Source organism: Gorilla gorilla, chromosome 16 (assembly GCF_029281585.2).
Source record: "Gorilla gorilla gorilla isolate KB3781 chromosome 16, NHGRI_mGorGor1-v2.1_pri, whole genome shotgun sequence".
Taxonomy (NCBI): Eukaryota; Metazoa; Chordata; class Mammalia; order Primates; family Hominidae; genus Gorilla; species Gorilla gorilla.
This window is the reverse complement of record NC_073240.2, coordinates 101,224,591-101,242,541: the sequence shown is the minus strand read 5'-3', so window position 1 is coordinate 101,242,541 and position 17,951 is coordinate 101,224,591. Positions and strand designations below refer to the sequence as shown.

Below are 17,951 nucleotides of genomic sequence, written 5' to 3'. Positions count from 1 at the left end.
CTGGAGCTGGCATCAGATGGCATCCCATTGTGTGCACCGAGCTGTTGTGGAGAGGTCTTAGCAAGGGCCCCCAGCCAGAGCCTGAGCCTGAGGCTGAGCTGGGGGAAGGTTGGTTTTACCAAGCAGAGAGGGCCTGCAGGGACAGTAAACTGGAGTTGGCACCATGTGTTTGTATGGTGTACCAGGAGCATGCCGGTGGGGGCTGCATAGACATGAACCAAGAGACCCCGACCCCAACTGTGGACCTCACCACCCTCCCTCCTGCTGCCATCACCCAGGAGACTTGGGGGCTGGGCACCCCCCACCACCACCACCTGCCCCTCACTACCCTTTCCCCAGGTAGAGAAACTTGCCCATTTTTCCCTCTCTGCCTTCTCTGGAGAAGTGGGAAGAATACATTTCCCTAGGGTGGTGGTGGGGACCCCATGTCCTTACTCCCTGGAGACCAGACCTCTCTAATTACATTCCATGGGATGAGGCTTCCCGAGCGTTTTTGTCTGATTCGGACTGTTTGGGTTTGCCATATGGTTTATGTGTCATCTTTGCTGTCCAGCTTGCAGATGGCGCCATGGTTGCACCCATGGGTTCCACTGCATTTTTAAACCAGTCACCCAGGGCTTCCTTCCTATAACCAGCCACCAAACCTCGTCATGTGCTGGCATTTGAAGGCAGCAGACAAAGTGCCCAAAAGGAAAGCAGAGAGAAGGCTGAACACTATCCGTGTATCACTGTAGTTGTGGAAGGTTGTTAATGTAACCAGTTGTCCAGTTTCTAGGTCTTGGGAGGCAAACACTGCAGCAGCAGCAGTATGCTATGCTAAGTAGGTGTTCCGCTCACTGTGTTGCAATAGAGGGAGCTCAAAGGGGGAATCTTCCAGCAGATGGAAGCTTTGATATCCCCATCCAAGCAGTCTCCTCTCACTTCACCCCAAGGTGCTGTTGAGAAAGATGAGACTGTTTCCAAGGAGGTGAGGAACGGGCCAGTCCAATAGCATGCTGCAGGTGCTAGCTGGGGGGAGGACGCCCAGGGATGGCTGAGCACTCCTGCCACTCAGAGCCTTGGGGAGGTGGGCAGGCCCCTAGGGAAGATGGAGCCCCTCTCTCCCTGCCCCTAGCCCTCATCCTGACCTTGGCCAGCAGTCAAACCCTAACCAGGGTTGTGTATGAGGGACACACATCACGTTCCCATCCCTGCCTAGGGCACTCCTATCACTCTGGTATGTTTGAAAAATGACCTGCAGCTGCCTTCCCACCCGCGATAGTAGCTCTTTCCAGAAAACAGTGCTGATCATTGTTTTCACCGACTGAATGCCGGGTCTATGTATTCCACTCTGGGGGTGGCGGGCCCCTAAAATGGGGGAGGAGGAAATCTCATTTCTTTCTAGATAGCATGACTTCTGAGCATTAATCACCACTGAAATGATGGGATGTTTCCAATGAAAAACACATTCCGGAGGGATTATAATGGATGGATGTTTTTAAAGAAAACCATGACTTAACAGACCAAGGGAAGAGAACGGTGTTCCCTTATACTGAAAAGAAGAAAGTGGTCGTTGACCCCCTGGTGCCAGTGGAAGGGGCTGATCTGACTTGCAAGGCCTCTGAGCACCCTCACAGCCCAAGCCAGCCTTCTTTCTGTGTGTGATGTGGAGATAGCAGTGCCTCAGAGGCCTTTCGAATCAAATGATGCAGTACATGTTCAAGGATCTGTGTGCTCTGAGCCCTAGGAGGAAGTCAGGGAGAACCAGTCTGAGGTCAAGTTCATGTGTATTTTGCTATGTCTGTGTGCTCCCCAGAAACCCAGCTGTTAGATGCCTTTCTGTGTTCTAGACAAGGAGATACAGGCTTGAGTTCCATGACCTTAGCAATGAACGAACCTTGTATCACGCGAGAGGGTAGTTGCAGACAGTTTTCAATGTGGACACACCATCTCTGAGGCCTGCACTTGCTTTGGTGGGGCCTGAACCCCCCTGCCCCACCCTGCAAGGCCTGCCTGCCTGGCTGTGGCCCCCACTTGCTGTGGCCCCCACTTGCTGTGGGCATGTGGCCAAGCCACTTCAGTTCAGCCGGCATTTCTGGAGTTGCTGTTCTATGCCAGACCCTGTGCTGGTGGTACAAGAGTGGACAATGACTTGGCCTAAAGGGAGACAGACAAGGAGCTGGCTATAGTGGCCCATGCTGAGTCCCACTGGGCAGGTATGAAGTCAGCACTGTGGGATCCAGACAGCCCCTGCCTGGGGAGCCACAACTGGGAGTGGGTGCAGGTAGAGGGTAAGACTACTTTTATTGGGATCAGTGGCATTGGCCCGTGACATTTGCCGTTGCTTTAGAATTTACAAAGCACGTTCCCTCAGGGTATCTCATTGGACCCTCACCCATCTGTCCCCATTTTACAGATGAGCAAGCTGAGGGTCAGAGTGGTGATATGGCTTTCTTCACAGTCATACAACTAGAAAATGGCAGGGCTGGTAATCCACCTTGGTTGGCTTCAAGTGCAAGATCATGTCAGAGGCTTAGATTCCGAATTTGAAACAAGAAGGAGCTGAGCTCTAAGATGCTCATGTGGTCGTTATTAAGTCAAGTATCTGTCTGCTCTCTCCCCAGCCCACGACGTCCATCACAATCTGCTCCCCCAAAGGCTTTGAGTCAGTCGTTTACACTTTAGTGTAAATCTGTTATCTCTCTAGGAGATCCTGCATGTTTAGCCTCCCCGTAATTGTGAAATTAAAAGTTGAGTCCTTATTGAAGAATATTTGACCATCAAAAATCAAGTGCACAAGGCACTGGGGACCCTGGGGCCCTTTTCTGGGACACATGAAACTGTGCCATGGCAGCAGCCAGCACTCTGCATCCAGATCAAGAGAGGCAGATCCTCCATTCACCATCACTCCCAGGAATGTGAGCAGCCCGTGAAAGGCAGTGACCAAAATTCAGTGCTTTTCTGGGCAGGGGCAAAAAGGAGCGGGGACAGACACTTCCTTGGTGTGGAACACTGTGTGTGAGTCCACAGAGCCCGCCGCTGGGCCATCCGTGCTTTACAGAGAGAAGTCTGAGACCTGGGCCATGCTCACATGAGAGCAGTGAGCTTGCTGAAGAGCAGCGAGGTCCCAGGAAATTGCCAGGAGGGGTGGCCGCGGGGAAGTGAGGCGGGCCGCGGGGAAGTGAGGCGGGCCGCGGGGAAGTGAGGCGGGCGGCGGGGAAGTGAGGCGGGCCGCGGGGAAGTGAGGCGGGCCGCAGGGAAGTGAGGCGGGCGGCGGGGCCATGCCGAATGGTCCAAAGGCCAGTGCCTCCATCTCCTGGGTCCCCTGCCGTCCCTCCATTTGCTCAGTGTCCCTTGTCAAACCAGCCGCCTTTGCAGGGAGTGAGAGATCAGAGAGCGGGGAAGCCTGGTCATCCCATGCCCCGTCTCCACCACAGTCTAGGTTCTAATCACTGCCTGCATGTGGCTGGTAAGTCAGAAGACATCATCCCTAAGGAGTGCTTTTTTGTCATTGATCTCAGAGCAGGGCAGGTGGTTAAGACAACGCAGGTTCACAACCCAGCCCCGCTGCTGTCCCCATCTCACCTTGTGTGGGCATCATCCGCCATCAGATGAGTTTGGGGGTAGCCCTCATAGGGCTGATTGAGGAGTGAATGGCATCCAAGCATAGCATTCACCCCAGTGCTGGCACAGGGGAAATGCCCAGTAGGGGCTTTTGGTCATCGTTATTTTCACAATCACCATCTGGGGCAGTCATCAGCCTCGTCTCTCATCAGAATCTCATTTCTTATATGGGCCTGTAAAATGTTCATGTATTCGAAGAACAGTCCCTTGAGTGTGCTTCAGGCCCCATAAATGGTGCATGCTGTGGTTGAGGCTTCAGGCCCCATAAACGGTGTGTTCCGTGGTTGAGTACCCACACGTGATGGCGGCATGGCCTGGGGCAGCTGTCTCACTGCAGCTTTTGCAGTGGATGTTGGGAAGCAAAGTTACCCACAGGGAACAGCTCCAGCCCCAGGAAAGAGGATGAGAGCTGCGCACAGTCTCCCCTGCGCTTCAGTCCCCAAGAGCCCTGGAGGCGACCCGGCCCCTGCAGGCCATCGGGGGTCACCTCAGCCTCCTGGTTCCCTGGCTAGAAGGTCCCAGCCACAATGTGCAGGTCCGCAGGCCACGAATTCAGAGGAAGGAGGGACCCCTGAAGCTGAGACTGCCGGGAAGAAAGCAGGCGTCGCAGCGGGAGTGGAGGGGGTGTCTGTGAAGCATTTCCTGTTCCTCAGCGACGGCACAGGGAGTGGGTGTTTTCACTGTTGTCTAACACTCTGCTGTTTCAGGTTCCAACCGCTTCCGAGGGTTTCCTTGCTCATGCCAAGTCTCGGGGGGGAAACCTGTTCAAAATGCTTTTGAAGAGCTTTGACATTTCACCAGCCAAGCACGTTTTCAGTAGAAACTGCAGTTACTGTCAGGATTCTGTCAGTCTCTTTCTTTGCTATCCAAAACCAGCCTGAGGCAGGCTGGCCCCTCAGAGACTCACTCAGTGGGGACGGGGTGGATTCATTGTGCTTTGAGAGTTCAGCCTTGCATGATTTCACCCCATCTTGGGCTTATGCTCACCCCAGACCCAGTGGGGGAAGCCAGTGGGGGGCAGCCCTGCCTGGGCCATTCTGCAGGAAGCAGAGCCCAGGCGTGTATAGTTGACATTCCTGGAGTGTTTTCTTCTTCCTGAGAGCTTTACAGCCTCCTCTTGCTAATTCTCAAAACATCCTGTTGGGGTCTGGTGTTATTTACAGTTGTGATTTTACAGCTGGGAGAAGCTAGGGGAAGGGAATCCCGCTGTGGGGAAGGATGTCATCAGGGTAGGGGTGATGGAGACCTGGTTCCTCCCCTGTTGGGGGTGGTACGGACAGTTGGGGGGCAGGGGCAGGCTAGCTGTGTGGCTTGGGAAGACTTACATGGACCCTCTGAAACCTCACATTCTGCCTCTGAAAGGTGGCGCCGCATCCCCAGCAGACACCACTTATTGAGCACCTACTGTGTTCTGAGCTCTGGCCACAGCAGCTGTCAGTGTGAGGATGAACAAGCTCATACATAAGCCCGGTCCCCCATACACAGCAGACAGGCAGGAGTTGGGCCCTGCTGCGACGGTGACTGCCGTTACTATTATTATTAAAGAAGCTAGTAACGCTTGCACAATGTCTCAGTATCACGCTGGTCTGGAGAACCTAACACCTTTTCTCTTGTTGCCGGAAACTCTACCTAAAGGAAAATCTCTTTTACACAGTAACTTCATGAAATAATTTGCACAAAAAAAAAGCACATGAGTAAATGCAAATTGAACCTCTTTTTGCCCTTTGTGCATCAACAATTTTGTTACTGTTTTTCCAGTGACACCCCCTCCCTGCCTGGGAAGGGTGGTGGACAGATGCAGAGGCTGCCTCTCCACCGGGCAGCCAGCTCCGACGCACAGCTGTGGGCACCTGCTGGGGAGGGGGCTCCACTCACTTCAGGTTTCCTGGCAAGGAGCTTTTCAGTTAAATTTATTGCTGCCCCCATTTCTGTCTCAGTTACCTGAATCTTGGGAAGCCACATGAAATTGGATGTGATGAGCCCCTTGACAAAAGGACCAAACAAGACCAGATATGTTTTTTATAGATCTGTTTGCTTGGATGATTAAAGCCTGAAAAATGGCTTCACAGCGATGCTTGGGGCAAATTCGATGCTATCAGGAGACACTACAGTCTCCTCACTGTTCAATTAACGTTGAAGCCTCAGGGGAGGCCGACAGAGAAGGAATTCACCCCGTGCGCCCACCATGGCCCAGCTCAGGTTACGAGGGTGTCGTTCAACAGCAACCCCTTCAGACCTGTCTAGAATCATGTTTGTCTTCAGGGCCAAAACAGCCTCTAATTGTGCTCCCTGAGGTCTGGCTGCCTGATCAACTCAGGGAGCCAGGTAGACAGGGCTGTGTGCACCTGCCTGTGGAGGGCCTGGTGACCGAAGGGCAGCCCAGGGAGTGCTAAGGGAGTGGGCCAGGTGACGCAGTGTGCCTTGCTGGGCTCCAGGAGCTCCCTGCCCAGCTCGCTGTGGCGCTTGGCTGTGCATTTACTGTTGAGAATAATAACAGCAGGATTTGTGGAGCTCCACTCTACCTGAGACCCCCGGCTAGGCTCCTATTCCACACTGCCTCTACTGCAGGAAACAATTCTACAAACAAGAGTTTGTTATCCTCATGCTGCAAATAAACTGAGGCTCAGAGAGGTTAAGTCATTTGCCTGAGGTCACACAGCTAGTAAGTGGGGACGTAGCATGCCAACAGGCACCCCTTCCCCCTGCCGCCTGACACCCCGCACTGCATGGCCTCTCCATCAAAACTCTGGTTTAGGAGAGTATATTACCTGTGGATTTTAGAGTATATTACCTGTGGTTAGGAGAGTATATTACCTGTGGATTTCATTTTAGCTGGCAGCACCTCAGCTCAAATGAAAATGCAGCTGGTTAGGATGGTGGGCCACCAGCAGGTTACACCAGAGTCATTGGCAGAATTCTCCAGTTTTATTTTTAATTATATAAGTAGCTCTTACTATAGAACACACTAAAAGGAAAATTAGTCCCAGAAACCATATGATGACATGGTAAATTTTTATAACGGTTTGGCTTCCAAACTGTTACATAGGTATACACACATCTATATTAAACAAAAACGGGGTGGTTTCTGTACATGCCACTTTGTAACTTGTCTTCTCACCTAACACATGGAAGCATCCTCTGGGGGGCTGGCCCAGACACAGCTCCAGGCAGTTAAGCAAACACCCCAAAATTCTCAAAAATTCTCCCAAGTCAGTCAGAGCCACTCATAGCCCACAGCTGTGTGAACAGCGCCCACTAGGATTCCAGCTAGAATTAAGCAAACCCTAATTCTGATGAGAGTAAAATGCCTACAAGGGGCAGAGCCCTTGGGACCACCTGCCCTCAAAACTGCCTCACACCTGGCCCTGACCTGGCCCTGCCTCATGGGGGCACTAGTGAACAGTGAGAACAGACACCTGTCCCTGTTGAAGGACTTTGGAGACACCCTTCCATGATCTCATGGAGCAGTTCTATTTATAGACTGGAAAATTAAAAGCCAGTGACCCATGCTAGGAAAGATAATGAGTAAATGGTGGAGATGGGCAGTGACCTGGTTCTTTGATTCCCGCTTCCAGTTAAAGCTCCATTCAGTACAACCTCTTATTCACATAGGAGGATGGAATTCATTCCATGAGATGGGATTGCTGGACCACTCGCCACTCCTGCCTCTGCAACTTTGAGCAAGACATGGACCCGTGCCAACCTCAGTGGCCGGCATCAGCCCTGAGGATTGTTGTGGAACGTTCCGTGCTGCCGTGGAGGCCTACAAGGGCTCCACTGGGAAGAGCAGGCATACCACCTGCATATGCTGGAGACGTACCACATGTCAGCCTTCTCCCCTCGGCCCCAGAGCAGGCTGCACAAGACTAAGACCTTTCAGAGGGGACACGTCTGCAAGGTCACCTCAAGTGCCTGAGTTTTATGATGGTCATTGATCATTTCCAGGCAGAAACCTTGCCAATGCTGCAGTTGGTTTTAATAGACACACAGGGTGAAGCCCTTGCCCTTGTGTGATTTTCACATACATATCAGCAACACTCGCAGAAGAAACGGAAGCCCTTCCTGGCACTCCTGCAGGGCTGAGCCCCTTAACAGCAGTGATTCAGTGGGACTGACTCCCCAGCTGGCAGGGCACGGGCACCTCTTCAGGAGATGCAGGGGAGTGAGGCGGGTTCCTCCATCCATCTGTGCAGTTTCCTCCCCAGAAATCCAACAGCCCCCTGCCCCATGCTCCTCTCTCCAGAAAGGAATAGGAGGCTGCCTGGCTTTCCCTCCTGGGTACATGTTTTGCAGTAGAGGCGGCACTGTGGCCAATGGCCCAAGAAAAGATCTGAAGAGAAAAGGGATGTTGGTGCTGCCTGCAGGTCAGCAGGCAGCAGGTGTATCTCTCTGTTTTTAGTTTTTACTTTTTTGAAACAGAGTCTTGCTCTATCACCCAAGCTGGAGTGCAGTGGTGCAATCTCAGCTAACTGCAACCTCTGCCTCCTGGGTTGAAGTGATTCTCCTGTCTCAGCCTCCCAAGTAGCTGGGATTACAGGTGCTCACCACCATGCCCAGCTAATTTTTATATTTTTAGTAGAGACAGCGTTTTGCCATGTGGGCCAGGCTAGTCTCAAACTCCTGGCCTAAGGTGACCTGCCCACCGCAGCCTCCCAAAATGCTGGGATTACAGGTGTGAGCCACTGCAACCAGCCCTCTGTTCTTAAGTGGGCCTCATACGTGCCAAAGTCACAGAAATTAACCCTGATTATATGGTAATCCCATTTTCCCAGGAAGCAGGGTTTCTTTTGAATTACATAACACATTTAGATATAAAAGTCTCTAGTGATGTAAGTGGACTCATCAAATGCCTGCCATTAACTTATTGATGTAGTTATACATTCATATTTAAAGTTATGCATTATAAACATTCAAATTTAGAAATGTTGCTATTTTCCTTGGTATGTTATAAAATGGAGCCTTATGAAATGGATGCTTTGAGGTCAAAACAGTTGAATAGAAGCAGTTTTGTATGGTGCAACCTGGTGAATGTAATGTTGGTCTCATCGTCACCAGCTCCACTTTGAGTCGCCTGTCGGTTTGCCAGAGGGCACGTGGTCGTATCTGACTTCACTCAAATGCTGCCCTTCTTCAGTCTGTGTCCTGCTCCCAGTGGACCACTCGCATGGTTTTGCAGGGGATTGGCGTGACTTCGCTCTGCGTTTAGCGTTCGGCTCCGTGGCTTTGTTCTGCATTGGGAACGTTGGCTTTTCCCTTCATCCACCACATTTGTGTGGACTCTCAGTTTCTGGGTACAACTGCTTACCAGATTGCTTTTGTAAGTGATTTTTTTTTTTTTTGAGACGGAGTCTTGCTCTGTTGCCCAGGCTGGAGTGCAGTGGCACGATCTCGGCTCACCACAACCTCCACCTCCTGGGTTCAAGCGATTTTCCTGCCTCAGCCTCCCGAGTAGCTAGGATTACAGGTGCACGCCACCACGCCTGGCTAATTTTTGTATTTTTAGTAGAGACAAGGTTTCACTATGTTGGCCCGGCTGGTCTCAAACTCCTCACCTCATGATCCACCTGCCTCAGCCTCCCAATGTGCTGGGATTACTGGCGTGAGCCACCGCACCTGGCCTCTAAAAAGAATTTTGACTGAAAGCCTTTGCTCCCTTACCTTTAGGCACACCTGTCATCTGGCTATAAACTGCAGTCAGGGCTGCACCTGGATGTTGTTCTTGCTTAATTATACATATTTGTGTGTGCAGAGACACAACTACTCCTTAACAGGAAGAAAAGAGAGCTCTTTGCATTCTCCACAGGGACCTGAGAGGAGGTTCGGGTTAAGTCGGAGGCCCTCGGTTCTGAATGCCCATTGCAACCACTTGGTGAGCTTTATAAACACTGAGCTCTCGGTCTTGGGACCCCCTCCACCATCGGATTGTATTGGTGTGGGATTTTTCAAAGCTCACCAGGTAGCTGCATGCAGTAGATCCCAGTGTGCAGCCAGCTTCCTCCAAGGTGCCCCCAACACCAGCAGGGCGGGAATCGCGTTGCTGTAGCACCTGTCTTGTGTTCAAGGCGGGAACTTCCTTGTGTGACTTCACCCCTCAACCTCAGCACTCCTCAAACTTCCACGCGCCTGATGCCGACTCCTGAGGTCTGGGATGGATCCCTGAAATCTGCATGTGTAATGCATGAATTTGAAAGGCCATGAGCTGCCTCCGAAGGGTTTATCTAAGAAAAGGAACAAGGCATGAAGTGGAGGCCCTAGGGTTGGCCTGGCCTCTCGGGTCAGAGCCTGGGTTCCAGTTTGAACGTGCCGGGGGCCCACGAGGGAGCTGCTTGTGGTTTTCACACCTCCTTTGTGAGCTGAAAAAACCGGTGCCCCTTTAGAGCAACATTCTCTCTGAATGTTTATCATTCTAAAGTGAGAAAAGACACACAAAACCTGAACCTGCTTGTCAGGCAAGGAAGCTGAGGAATCCACCTGGCTTGCAGAAGCCCCCCTGGGAGCAGACAGCCCTCCCAGGCACAGATGGGACACCACCGCCTCCCACGCAGCCTGTGTCTGGAGACTCCGCATGACCCCCAGGAAGGTCCTTTCTCCAGCAAGGCCAGGGTCAGGACCAAGAGTGAGGACACGGGAAGCACAGGATCTGCGGGGCACCTGCCTCCCTCACCACGTGTGGCATTCAGAGAACAAGGCTGCGCCCAAACCCTCCACGCCCTGCTCCCCTCTCTCCACCCCAGGTGCCATTACTAGCTCCAGCTCGGCTGCTGTACGGGTTTTGCTGACTGCTCTCAGAACCCTGTAAATCAGGGGTTGTGTGGGCTCTGGTGGACACCAAAGTATACTCATGGACCTGGCTGTCTTCCTGGGAAGAGGCCAATGTAAGGGAGAAGAGACCATTCCAAGGGCTCCTGGGAGAAAGCAAGGGCCGAAAAACTCAAGAGCAGAATCTGAGTAGAGGACTCAGATACCTGGCCAGTTCCTGCCTGGGAAATGCTTTAAGGAGTGTGAAGAGAGGCCAGGCACGGTGGCTCACTCCTGTAATCCCAGCACTTTGGGAGGCCAAGGCGGGCAGATTGCCTGAGGTCAGGAGTTCAAGACCAGTCTGGCCAATATGATGAAGCCCTGTCTCTACTAAAAATACAAAAAAAATTAGCCAGGTGTGGTGGCAGGTGCCTATAATCCCAGCTACTCAGAAAGCTGAGGCAAGGGAATCACTTGAACCAGGGAGGTGGAGGTTGCAGTGAGCCGAGATTGAGCCACTGCACTCCAGCCTGGGTGATAAAGCGAGACTCCATCTCAAAAAAATATATATATCTATGTATCTATATATCTAATATATCTCTATATCTATCTAATATATATCTATCTATAATATATATCTATATCTATCTAATATATATCTATATCTAATATATATATCTATAATATATATAATCTATATCTATCTAATATATATATCTATATCTAATATATATCTAATATATATATATCTATATATATAATACATATATATATATATGAAGAGGAGGGACGGAGAACAGAACCACGAAGTCTTACCAGGTCCACTCCTTGGGAATTTGGGGGCCTCTGCTCAACTATCTTGACCTGGTTTTAGCAAACACGGCACCTCCTCATGCTGGGGCTGGAGATGCCAGCAGCCAGGGATGTCTAAATCAACACTGTCAGCCACATGTTAGTGCGTGACTCTGGTATGCAAGAAAGGTTGTACTTTGTTTTCTTTTACTTAATTCTAAGCCCCAATCCTCCAGGCTTGTGGGAAATTCAACCCCAGTCATTACTGGGCTCTTCTCCATGCCCAAGACTGGGCAAAGGCCCCGGAGCCTCAGGCAGCAGACAGTGCTGGGGAGACCTCTGTGGTCATCAGGCCCAGTCCTTCCTGGGGGCCACCAAGCCATGCTGCTCACCATCTCAAAAACGTCAGAGCCTGGAGCAGAGGCGAGCGGTGGAATGCAGCTAGCATGAGTTAATATTTCAGCTGTTGTCTTAACATCTTAGTCTCCCCTGGCTGCTGTCACCAAGTACCAAAGCCTGGATGGCTTAAACATTTATTCCTTACAGTTCTGGAGGTGGAGGGTCAAAATCAAGGTGCTAACAAATCCAGTGTCTGGGGAAGACCCTCCCCCTGATTTACAGACCACCGTATCCTCTCATGGTGGAGAGCCAGCAAGCTCGGGTCTCTTTCCCTTCTCACACTATTCCCAGTATGGAGGCGCCACCCTCATGACATCTAACCCTACTCACCTCCCAAAGCCCCCCACCTCCACGGCTCCAACATCTGCATTTTGCAGAGACACAAACATGCATTCCATAACATCTTGAAACAGTCTTCCATCAGGCAGCTGCTATTTTTGCCCTGAATGATTGCAAGTGCCTGGGCATGACACACAGGGCCCAGCCCAGGGGCAGCCACATTGTGAGGCCATCGTCCCAGCCCCCTGACCTCGTGTAGGCCCCACTCAGGCTGTCCTGTCTCTGCAGTGCTCGTCGACCTGCGGGAAGGGCCTGCAGTCCCGGGTGGTGCAGTGCATGCACAAGGTCACAGGGCGCCACGGCAGCGAGTGCCCCGCCCTCTCGAAGCCTGCCCCCTACAGACAGTGCTACCAGGAGGTCTGCAACGACAGGATCAACGCCAACACCATCACCTCCCCCCGCCTTGGTGAGTGTCTTCACTGGCCCTGGTTCCCAGGGGGCTGCTGTGTCTCCTGCCCAGTAAGTCTTCCCTGACGGTGAGGTTCTTTCAGCCAGAAAGCCCCTTCTAGGGCCTCACTTGTCACGTAAGGCTGACATTTGTCACTTCTGTAGAAGAGGTTTCAGAGATGGAATTCCATTCCTTGTTGTGGAAGTGGCGTTTGCTTACTGCTGTCTCAAACACAGGCACCTGAGCGTCTCCCTCACCCCTTTGCCCAACACAGGAGAATGTTCCACAGACATTGTAGGTTTCCTGTGCATGAGGAATGTGAAGGGAAGTGCTGCTTTCTAGAAATGAAAGCTCCAGGGGCATCCTTCATGATGCCATGAGGATGCACACACGGGGCACACCCCAGGCTGATGCTTGAGCAGCAGACAGGCGTGGTGGAGGGGCTGCAGACTGTGTGGGTGGTTTGGCCCTGGGTGCTCGGAACCTGGCCTCTTACCAGTTCATGCCCCAGGTCAGTGGTGATACAAGGAGAAGAAGAGCACTTAAAGATCTGGCTGGGTGTGGTGGCTCATGCCTGTAAATCCCAGCACTTTGGTAGGCCAAGATGGGTGGATCACCTGAGGTCAGGAGTTCAAGACCAGCCTGACCAACATGGTGAAACCCCGTCTCTACTAAAAATACAAAAATCAGCCGGGCGTGGTGGCGCGTGCCTGTGGTCCCCACTACTCAGGCGACTGAGGCAGGAGAATCGCTTGAACCCGGGAGGCAGAGGTTGTAGTGAGCCGAGATCGTGCTACTGCACTCCAGCCTGGGCAACAGAGTAAGACTCCATCTCAACAAAAAACAATGATATGATGATTCCTTTTAACAGAGTTTCTGCTTTGCTAAATAGAAGTCCCTGAGAAATATTTTCCTACCTGAGGCTGGAAACTCACCAAAATGAAGGGGATTTCTAGCATCTTGTTCCGGGGGAGGCCTTTGAGCTGGCAGAAGTATAGTTGTGGCTTTTCAAGCACCGGCCTGCTTGGGAACTTCAAGACCTCCCTCGAGCAGGGCCTTCTCTCTGTACAATCAAGACCCTGAAGGATATTTGGGCCACTTGTATGTACTTGGACCTCATGCTTTTTGGGGTCCTTTGATGTCCACTGTTCCATGTTGTCCTGTTGTATAAATGCCTACAGTAATGGTACCCTCGGCCACAAAACAGTAAGTGCCACTTAGCTCGGAAGCAAGGTGGCCTGTGCCCTCTTCCCTGAAGAGGCAGCCAGACCACCACACTCTGTCATGTGGTTGGGTTTGGATGCAAAGGTGCATCCCTGTGACAGAAAGTGGCACCCCCAGTGCCCTGGCAGGAGGCATTCCCTGTGACAGAAAGTGGCACCCCCAGTGCCTGGCAGGAGGCATGACCTAATCAGTGCAAAGGGTTGACGTGTGCACAAGGGTGAGGGAGCCCAGACGGTCAGACCAGAAGCCCTCCCTGTGCCTGCATCAGGACATGCGTAGGCCATCCCTGACCCTGGGTGTTTTCTCTCCTGTCCCCTTAGCTGCTCTGACCTACAAATGCACACGAGACCAGTGGACGGTATATTGCCGGGTCATCCGAGAAAAGAACCTCTGCCAGGACATGCGGTGGTACCAGCGCTGCTGCCAGACCTGCAGGGACTTCTATGCAAACAAGATGCGCCAGCCACCGCCGAGCTCGTGACGCGCAGTCCCAGGGGTCGCTCAAAGCTCAGACTCAGGTCTGAAACCCACCCACCCGCCAGCGTACCAGCCTTGTGGCCACGCCCCCACAAGGCTGCCGCAAGAATCCAACTGCATAGAACATGAGCGTGGACTTGGCGTTTGCCATTAGTGCTTCCGTACTTTACTTAATATATTGTTAACAGCCACTGGCTGGCTTTCTACAGTGAGGAGAAAGTAGGCATGAGTCACAAAGTAACTTCAATTTCTAGGATTTCAGGTACCTCGAAGGGAAGCACCTCTGGCAGACAACCGTCAAGAGAGAGACGTCATTTAGTGTTCCTGTCTTGGCTCGCTTTTGACATTTGAATTTCCAGTGCTTGGTACATCATGGAGGAAACATCCCCAAAACGAGACATGCTAGAAAAGGCTTTATTCTAAAGGCTTTATTCTGAAAGCCGGCGACACCCTGGAGGGAGGGGCAGGGGTTGGTGAGCCTCTGCCCGTGGCTTCTCTGGGGAGGGCCGGGCTGCTTAGCCCACGTTTCTCTTCATCTACCTTCTTGACCACATGAGAACCAGGACGTTGCCTCCATGCCCGTCTCTGTCTCTGACAACAGTCGCTAAATCCTAGGTGTTGCCTTGGAAGTCTCGTCCCTGGAGTGTAAATCTATATATGCCAGCGAGGACAGCAGTGCCACACAGTTCATACCACCTGCATGGGAAGAATGTTCCAAGAGAGTCTGGGTTTGGGGAAGCATCTAATTTTCAGAGCTCTGCTGTCCACCGTGCAGGGAAACAGAAGGGCCTCTCTTCAAGGTGCTGTGACATAAGAAACGGTAATTCTGGCGATGGGGTTGCTTCCTAAGGCAAAGGTAAGCTTGGGCCAGCTTCGTTGGGGCGGATGGGCACCTGCCCCGCCTTCCGGGAGCATCCACTCTGGCCTGCACTTCCTAAAGCTTTGTACCTTAGAGATGCTGTACCACATCCCAGTGGCTTTCTACCGACCGTGGCCATTTATCTGAAGGTAAGACAACATTTGGGACCTCTGAGGACACAAGCCCAGGCCTAGGATCTGTAGAGCAAGGCCTGAGTGCTCTATCCTGGCACGGAGCAGCCTGATGTGCCGGGACCAGGGGAGGAACGCCATCTGGCTGGCACTGCTGCACACCCGCGGAGCCTTCCTGTAGCCCCAGACTTTGTGGTACCCATTATCATCACGCCTGTCATCATTGACCCATCTTCTTGGTGGGGCAAGGATGATGCATGATGAAGGTCCTTCCCTCCTGCAGCCCCCTTAACGCCTGGCAGCTTAACGCCTGGCAGCAGAGTGGCCTCTCTGAGAGCACAGAGGATGGTAGCACCCCACCTGGAAGGAGGCCGGGCAGGGACCCTAGATGCCAGGAGGCCGGTTTTGCTCACCAACTTGGTGGGCATTTCATGGGTGCTTATGTTCTAGGACTTTACCGTAAGCAACACCTCCTCCCTGATTTCAGACAGAAGGTCTCACTTGGACTTCCATGGGATCATGGGATCATCTCCCAGTGCTTCTTGATTTATTGGTGCTGTGTTTCTGTGTTTTGTTAGATGTCACAACCGTAGAGTTAGCTTAAATCAGAAAGAAGCCTCTCTGCCTTCTCCACCCTGTCTTACGAGCTGTGTTTTTGTTTTTACTACCCCAGAGGCAGAGAAGCGGTAGGGATGTCAGGGAATTTACTCACTTCCACTTGAATCAACAAGAAGTGTTGAGAAACTTCCGTGGGTGCTCTGTGGAAAGAACTGAGAGTGTCAGGATGGAGCAGCCCGGGGCCTGCGCAGACCACTGTCCTCCCCCTCAGGCCTAGCCACCAGCAGACTCCCGTGAATTCCCATTTTCACAAAGCCCTCAAAATTTTGGGGGAGCTGAGGTTCAATTTTCCTTCATCCCCAAATGAACTGTTAATTCACTGAAAGACATTTAGACTTTTGCAGCCAAGGAGCAGAGCCGGGCAAGCTCACTAAGGAAGCCTTAGCCTAGTCTCCTGCATGGGCCCCGGGGCCTCCAGATATGCCCATGGTCACCCTGGCAAGGGCCCCACACCCTCAGAATGAAAAGGATTGATTGGGTTATTGTCAGATACCCCCATTAGTTCCCCTAAAGTCTGCATCTTCAGAGTTCTTTTAGCTCATCTTTTTGTTGTCGGTGTTGTTTTTTGAGACAGTCTCCCTCTGTCGCCCAGGCTGGAGTGCAGTGGCGCGATCTCAGCTCACTGAAAGCTCCACCTCCTGGGTTCAGGCCATTCTTCTGCCTCACCCTCCCCAGTAGCTGGGACTACAGGCGCCCGCCACCACGCCCGCCTACTTTTTTGTATTTTTTTTTTTTTTTACTAGAGACGGGGTTTCACCATGTTAGCCAGGATGGTCTCGATCTCCTGACCTCATGATCCACCCGCCTCAGCCTTCCAAAGTGCTGGGATTACAGGAGTGAGCCACCGTGCCCGGCCTTTTAGCTTATCTTGAAATCCACCAGCCTACCTTCTATTCGTGGCACGAGCAGTGATTTCAGTGAAACCATCATAAACATTCGTGTTCCACTAGACGCTGATCACAGCAGTGATGTTTCTGTGTTAATACCCTGTACTGTCCCTCGAGTACTGTACCTTTGTGCTTGCGCACGTGTTACTAACCAGAGTCTCACGACCCTACGGTGCTATTTTTATTGGTGCAAAATGAAACCCTCTCAGCTGACCATTGCTAGACATGATCAGAATGCGGGAAAAGAGCCTCTATGGCAACACGATTGTGCTTTTTTCATTTCAGAGTCAAATGTATCTATTTTCCATTAGTTAACTTGCATTACATACTGTACCCATGGAATTTTTGTTTTACTTTTTGGTGCTGGTTTTGAAAGGAAAAAAAAAAAAACAGAAGACAAACATTGGATGCCATTATACATGAAAAATTAATCATTTCATTGGAAGCAAGTTGAATATGTGTAATAAAATGTTTTTCCGTAACGGTTTTAAGCTGTCTGTGAAGTAAAAGACAAAAGCCAGTCCCCAAGGGCTGACGGGGAGGCTGTGTCCTTCCCCACTGTGGTGGCCACCTGGCTTGCCAGGGACTTGGCTTCAGGGAGCCTGCTGGCCACAACTGGAGTTAGTTGGTGTCAGAGGTCATTGGGAACTGCAGTTCGGGGGGATGGCTGCCTCTCCCTGAGCGAGCGCTAACAAATCTTTCAGTCCTGGCCTCATCCCGTTGTGGTTGCAAAACCCTGGGTGGGGACCTGAGGGTCTGACAGTTGTGCTGTGAGCCTGCGCATCTGATGTAGGGCAGCCACCTCACTGGCAGAGTGGCCCATGCTCCAAGACCTATGCTGCAGAGTGCAGGCCCTGGCACGCTGGCTGGAGAGCCATGCTAAACTCTCCAGCCGCTACCTCCACCCCCACAACCCTGCCAACAGCCCTCACAGCTTCCCTCTGCCAGCAGATGTGACGGCAAGTCCCAGCCCTGCACATCCCCCAGCACTGCAGACAGGACAGGGGTTCCACATCACCACAGTGGGAACAACCACAGCCATTTGGATCCCATCTGGGCCTGACATGGAACACACATGTCACAGCTTACAGGGATGGGGAGTCCATCTCCTCCTGGAGTCAGGAGAAACCCCCACACTCACAACCTTAGAGCCCTCTATGAAGATTAAAGCAGGCCAGGCGCAGTGGCTCACACCTGTAATCCCAGAACTTTGGGAAGTTGACATGGGAGGCTTGAGGCCAAGAGTTGACCAGCCTGGGCAAAATAGTGAGACACTTGTCTACTAAAGTTAGCCGGGTGTGGTGGCATACTCCTGTAGTCCCTCCCAGCTACTCAGGAGGCTGAGGCAAGAAGATCACTCGAGCCCAGGAGTTGGAGGCTGCAGTGAGCTGTGACTGTGCCACTGTACTCCAGCCTGGACAACAGAGCAAGACCCTATCTAAGAAAAAAAAAAAAACTGGTGTAGCACCCAGAAATCTCACTAAAAAAATAATTTG

The 17,951-nt window shown here is 51.9% G+C and overlaps 1 protein-coding gene and 1 pseudogene across 1 annotated transcript in view; one reads left to right on the top strand and one right to left on the bottom strand.

Annotated features, from left to right (window-relative positions):
- ADAMTS17 (ADAM metallopeptidase with thrombospondin type 1 motif 17) overlaps positions 1-16,937 on the top strand; it is a 370,860-nt gene extending 353,923 nt beyond the window's left edge. The window contains exons 23-24 of the mRNA XM_055364140.2: positions 12,100-12,277; positions 13,804-16,937. Of these exons, the coding sequence (XP_055220115.2) occupies positions 12,100-12,277; positions 13,804-13,964 (339 nt within the window). The 3' untranslated portion in view covers positions 13,965-16,937. The remainder of the gene's footprint in view (positions 1-12,099; positions 12,278-13,803) is intronic.
- The window catches only part of LOC101132165 (uncharacterized), a 169,592-nt pseudogene continuing 166,001 nt past the window's right edge, over positions 14,361-17,951 (bottom strand).